General features: G+C 40.4%; 1 protein-coding gene across 1 annotated transcript in view; it reads right to left on the bottom strand.

Moving 5' to 3' along the window:
- Positions 1-246: 246 nt before the first annotated feature.
- LOC109962010 (granulins-like) overlaps positions 247-6,495 on the bottom strand; it is a 13,190-nt gene continuing 6,941 nt past the window's right edge. Inside the window, exon 6 of the mRNA XM_020603341.1 lies at positions 247-275. Coding sequence (XP_020458997.1) covers positions 247-275 — 29 coding nt within the window. The remainder of the gene's footprint in view (positions 276-6,495) is intronic.

Below are 6,495 nucleotides of genomic sequence, written 5' to 3'. Positions count from 1 at the left end.
CAGCCAACGCTACAATATTTTGCTCTCTACAAAAAAATGGTGTGATTTCAAACATGACCATAAATTTAGTTTAGAATCAGTTGGACTAAAGATAGAACAGGCAGAACAAATAGTGGGTTATAATGGGATGACAGGGCAATGTTATTCAGAAGATGGTGTGTTTGAAGCAAACATACAAGCATGAGACATATTACAATGTGCTATCAGAACTGACATACCTGGATGTTGCCACACCTGGTGTCCATATCACTGCTCCTCAAAAAAGGAAAATGTACCTAGAGGAGAGAGCAAGGAGGGGAGTACAGCATTAAGAAAAAGCACTTGTCAGGTAGCCCATTAGAGTACCATTACAATACCAATCTCTGCTCCCCATCTTTTCCTTTCACTGTGTGTATGTAATTCTCTTTTGTGCCCCTAGTCACCAATGGGGAGATGAGATGAGATCATTACCTGTGACTAGAGGTGTAATTCTTAGCCCGAACCCCGTCGGGCACCCGACGGGTATCCGATGGGTGCCCGACGGGTCGGGCTTAATTTCTATCATTTTTACTCAGGCCGTGCTTTTCAGGCCCAATTACAGCTCTACCTGTGACTGCGAGGCTAATGTCACACACAGCCTCAAAGCACATATATACACATAAACGCACACAAAGGGCCACACACACACAAACACACAGACAGACTAAAGAGGCTAATATGACTCTGCCTCAGTAACAAAACCGTGATGACCGCAGGGCTCGTCTCTGTTTGGATGGTGCAGCCTATTTTACAACCTGCTTCCAGTGCTGGCAGATGAGAGAAACAAGAGGATAGAGAGAAGAAAGAGGAATGACAGGAGAGTGAATAGAGGGGCATCTAATTAGAGACATGGAGGGAACGGATTGCCATCTTTCTTTCTGAGAAAAAGAAGTAGAGCTACATTGTGCAAAGCAAAAGGTACAGCTGCAGACATAATGTGTGGCTCAGAATAAGCTCATTAGCAGTGGTGGGACTGTGCATGACAGATGAGGAGAGATGTAGAGGAGGGTGATTGGAGGAGTGAAAATGGGTCAGAAGGTGGGGTTGACTGGCCTGCCCTCTAACTTCTCCAACAGCAGTATGGCTCCTACTTCATACTATGGGTCTTCGAAATACTACTACTGCAACAACATCTGCACTGTGTGTGAAGGCAGGAACATGCTTCTCTGTCTGCACACACACATGAACATGCATTTGGAGATGCTGTGGTGGCTGCTTCATACTTGACAAGTAGGCCAACATGTCCCGTTCAGCTGCAGTGTTTTGAACTTGTCTCCCAAATTAATCAGCTTGTTTTCAACCCTCTGGGGTATATGCAACTTGTCAACTTCTCTGCCAGCCTCTGTAACCCTTCTCTGTCTGCAGAAATGTTTATATATATCATCACAGAAATAAAAATACTATATAAGCTTTCAAAAGCAGGCATGCACGTTTTTGGTGTAATATTATGGAAGCTAAACCAGAGTCTCCACTATTTTGATTTTTTGATTTGATTTATTCTTTCAAACATGCAGAACAAATGACATCAACACACACATAATTACACAGATCCCACCAATGCTAATCCAGAATCAGTTTGCTTATACCTAGTACATTTTTTAATGGAGTAGGAAGACGTCCGACTTATCCAGTCCTACCCCATAACATCATCTTATACAAAAAATTTCATGCATCATTGGTTGCAAGCAGTATCTCTACGTAGGTAATTCTCTTCTTCACCAGACAAGTAATACACAGAAAATTTAAACTTGTGCACAATTCTAATCACTCTTTTTTGTAATATGTACAATGGTTGAAGTGAACTTTTGTAAGTGTTTCCCCAGTTTTCAACACCATACTCTAAGTATGGTAAAATCAATGAAGAATACAAAATGCGAAGTGCTTTTTGTATTCTTCATTGATTTTACCATATCTTCATCATCTTCATCATCTGGTAAATTATTGTAATGTACAACTTTAACACTCCATGACTTCAAAGTAGGCTTAAAGGCTCAGATTATTTAAACTTCAAGGGTATGTGAAAGTGATATGAACTCCATATCATCTGTCCTTAATTCAACACATTGTCTAATAATTACTAATGTCTAACAGTCCTAAGAATATGGCTGAGCTGAAGCAGTTCTGTAGGAAGAATGGTCCAAAATTCCTCCTGAACTTTGTGCAGATCTAATCCACAGGCACTTTAAGTGCTTGTTTGAGTTACTCCTGCCAAAGGTAGTTCAACCAGTTATTAAAACACTTTCTACCATAACTAAGACACAGCTTGTCATCCATCTACAACTCTATTTTGAGATCTCTGCCCAAACATGCCCACCAGGACAATAGGCGTCAGTCCACAGGGGAGGATTCAAAGACAGGTAACGACTCTCACCAATACTGGGCTATTACGTCTCAATCGTTAGGGGACATTGTTGGGCATCAAAGGACTGAAACACCACCGATGGGGATATATATCTCCGACTCAATGCTAGCCGGGCAGCGCTGATGAAGCCTCTTGGATGAGAGGTGAAATGTCTTCGACCTAAAAACCTAGTCCAGTTGATTTTTCTAAGTTTTTTCAACTTTCCACCATCACTTTGTATGTTTAATGGGTGTGTGTAATAAAGACATGAAAGATCATGACTGTTTGTGTTTTATCAGCTTAAAAATATTGTTTGTGTTGATTTGTGACTTTGGTGAAGATCAGATCATATTTCATAACCTAGTTATGCAGAAAACCAGGAAATTGCAAACAGTGCCATTACATTTTCTTGGGCTGTACATATACTGTACTTGCAGTGCACACATTGATCTCTATCATTAGCCACTGGTAATTTTCAGTGACACATTCTCACAGCACAAAGGCAGAAAATGATAATGGGTAAGAATCTAGACAGCCTTCTACACCATGATGAATTCATTTCATATTTTGCAAGCCTAGAATGAATGTGCAGTTAACATTTAATATTCCTGTTTTTACACGATTGCAAGATGATTATAAGAGGGACACACAGTGGGTGTTGAAGGTGAGAGGGAGGGCAAGAGAGAGCAAGTGTAAAGAAAAGCGGGTTAAATCAAATGTCTTGTAGATTGTATTGTTTATCATATTTGTACTTACCACTGATGCTAATGTAATGCTTAAGTAGGTGAAAAAGAAAACAAAACTAGATTGAAAGAGATTAAACAGAGAATGGGAGACACTTGAGTAGAGGTGGACTGGGAGGAGGGAAATATCTTATACATTAAGCTCTACACTCTGGAACCTAGCAGCATGACACATTAGAGTTAAATGTATTAGTAATGCAGTTTAGTAAGATTCAAAGTCTGCTCTAGTCTGTTTTGTTTCAAGGTTAGAGACAAAGTGTTGAAATGTGAGTGTAATACCCCAGTTATTTTACTGGACACATCTGAGTAAAAAAGGAGTCCGTCTTTCTTGATTTTAGTGCTGGTTTATTTACAAAAATATATATATAAATATATGTATAAAGAGACAGTCCGACGTCTCCTTCTCTTATCTAGAGCTCCGCATGCTTGGAGCATCTGGACATAACAAAATGAAAAATTCCGTGTGTGTGTATGTTGTATGCGTGATGTGTAACTAAACATTCATTCAGACATAATTCTTACACAAGATTAGTACAAGAAAACAATCGGTGTCATGGCTTGCTGCTAACCTTGAAGCAGAGCACACAGGAGCAGACTTTGAATCTTACTAAACTGCATTAATAACACATATTAAAGTCTAACACATTAAAGTCTAATAATTATCTGACTGATTTATTAATTTCTAACATGAGCTACAGTTACCATGACACCAATTGTTTTCTTGTATTAAATATTGTGTTAGAATATGTCTGTATGAATGTTTTAGTTACACACCACGTGACAACACACACACACATTGAAATTCTTCATTTTGTTATGGCCAGCGGCTCCATGTAGCAGGAGCTGTAGATAAGAGATGAAGTCTGCGGACTAACTCCATCTCATGATGTTTTGCATTCTTTCTATGTAAGGGGTTAGCCCAAAACTTCTAAATGTATTAGGCTTTGTGCTTCCGGGGCTCTTTTTTCCAGCAGCCTGCCTGTGGATGTCTGGAGGAAGGAGCCACCTGGGTTGTGTTTTGTAATTTTGCTTGTGGTTTAAAATAAATCAGCACTAAAATGAAGAAAGATGGACTCCTTCGTTATTCAGATCTGTCCAATAAATACTTCAGATCTGTCCAATAAAAAAACTGGGGTATAACAAGACACACAGTGTGAACAGCTCTCTTCAGGTCATTCCACAGCATCTCTATTGGGTTGAGGTCTGGGCTTTGACTGCACCACTCCAAAAGGTGGATTTTGTGTCTCCAAAGCCAGATTTACTTCAATGTTTAGGGACATTGTCACCCTGCTTGTTCTGAGTTTCAGTTTGTGGACAGCCCCCGGACATTATTCTGTAGGATACCTGGATATACTTGGGAATTCATTTTGCCCTCCACAGTGGCAAGTGGTTCAGGTCCAGAGACAGCAAAGCAGCCCCAAGTCATGATGCTCTCTCCACCGTACTTAACTGTTGAGATGATGTTTTCATGTTGGTATGCGGTTCTCTTTTCACGCCACACATAATGCTATGTATTCTTCCCAAACAATTCTACCTTCACCTCATCTGTCCACAGGACATTATCCCAGTGGTGCTGTGGAGTGTCAAGGTGGTCTTTGGCAAACTTCAGGCATGTAGCAATGTTGTTTTTGAAGAGCAATGGCTTCCTCTGTGGTCTCCTGGAATAGATAACATACCTGTTCAATATTTTGGGTATGGTTGACTCATGAGCAGAAATGTTGACCAACTCCAGTAAAGCCTTCAAGTCTTTATCTAATTGTTAGGTACAGTGCCTTGCAAAAGTATTCGGCCCCCTTGAACTTTGCGACCTTTTGCCACATTTCAGGCTTCAAACATAAAGATATAAAACTGTAATTTTTTGTGAAAAATCAACAACAAGTGGGACACAATCATGAAGTGGAACGAAATTTATGGGATATTTCAAACTTTTTTAACAAATAAAAAACTGAAAAATTGGGCGTGCAAAATTATTCAGCCCCTTTACTTTCAGTGCAGCAAACTCTCTCCAGAAGTTCAGTGAGGATCTCTGAATGATCCAATGTTGACCTAAATGGCTAATGATGATAAATAGAATCCACCTGTGTGTAATCAAGTCTCCGTATAAATGCACCTGCACTGTGATAGTCTCAGAGGTCCGTTTATAGTGCAAAGAGCATCATGAAGAACAAGGAACACACCAGGCAGGTCCGAGATACTGTTGTGGAGAAGTTTAAAGCCGGATTTGGATACAAAAAATTTCCCAAGCTTTAAACATCCCAAGGAGCACTGTGCAAGCGATAATATTGAAATGGAAGGAGCATCAGACCACTGCAAATCTACCAAGACCTGGCCATCCCTCTAAACTTTCAGCTCATACAAGGAGAAGACTGATCAGAGATGCAGCCAAGAGGCCCATGATCACTCTGGATGAACTGCAGAGATCTACAGCTGAGGTGGGAGACTCTGTCCATAGGACAACAATCAGTCGTATACTGCACAAATCTGGCCTTTATGGAAGAGTGGCAAGAAGAAAGCCATTTCTTAAAGATATCCATAAAAAGTGTCGTTTAAAGTTTGCCACAAGCCACCTGGGAGACACACCAAACATGTGGAAGAAGGTGCTCTGGTCAGATGAAACCAAAATCAAACTTTTTGGCAACAATGCAAAACGTTATGTTTGGCGTAAAAGCAACACAGCTCATCACCCTGAACACACCATCCCCACTGTCAAACATGGTGGTGGCAGCATCATGGTTTGGGCCTGCTTTTCTTCAGCAGGGACAGGGAAAATGGTTAAAATTGATGGGAAGATGGATGGAGCCAAATACAGGAACATTCTGGAAGGAAACCTGATGGAGTCTGCAAAAAACCTGAGACTGGGACGGAGATTTGTCTTCCAACAAGACAATGATCCAAAACATAAAGCAAAATCTACAATGGAATGGTTCACAAATAAACATATCCAGGTGTTAGAATGGCCAAGTCAAAGTCCAGACCTGAATCCAATCGAGAATCTGTGGAAAGAACTGAAAACTGCTGTTCACAAACGCTCTCCATCCAACCTCACTGAGCTCAAGCTGTTTTGCAAGGAGGAATGGGCAAAAATTTCAGTCTCTCGATGTGCAAAACTGATAGACATACCCCAAGCGACTTACAGCTGTAATCGCAGCAAAAGGTGGCGCTACAAAGTATTAACTTAAGGGGGCTGAATAATTTTGCACGCCCAATTTTTCAGTTTTTTATTTGTTAAAAAAGTTTGAAATATCCAATAAATTTCGTTCCACTTCATGATTGTGTCCCACTTGTTGATTCTTCACAAAAAAATTACAGTTTTATATCTTTATGTTTGAAGCCTGAAATGTGGCAAAAGGTCACAAAGTTCAAGGGGGCCGAATACTTTAGCAAGGCACTGTA

The sequence above is a fragment of the Monopterus albus genome, unplaced genomic scaffold (assembly GCF_001952655.1).
Source record: "Monopterus albus unplaced genomic scaffold, M_albus_1.0 scaffold61.1, whole genome shotgun sequence".
NCBI lineage: Eukaryota > Metazoa > Chordata > Actinopteri > Synbranchiformes > Synbranchidae > Monopterus > Monopterus albus.
Note: the sequence above shows the minus strand (reverse complement) of the source record. Positions and strands in the feature narration are given on the sequence as shown.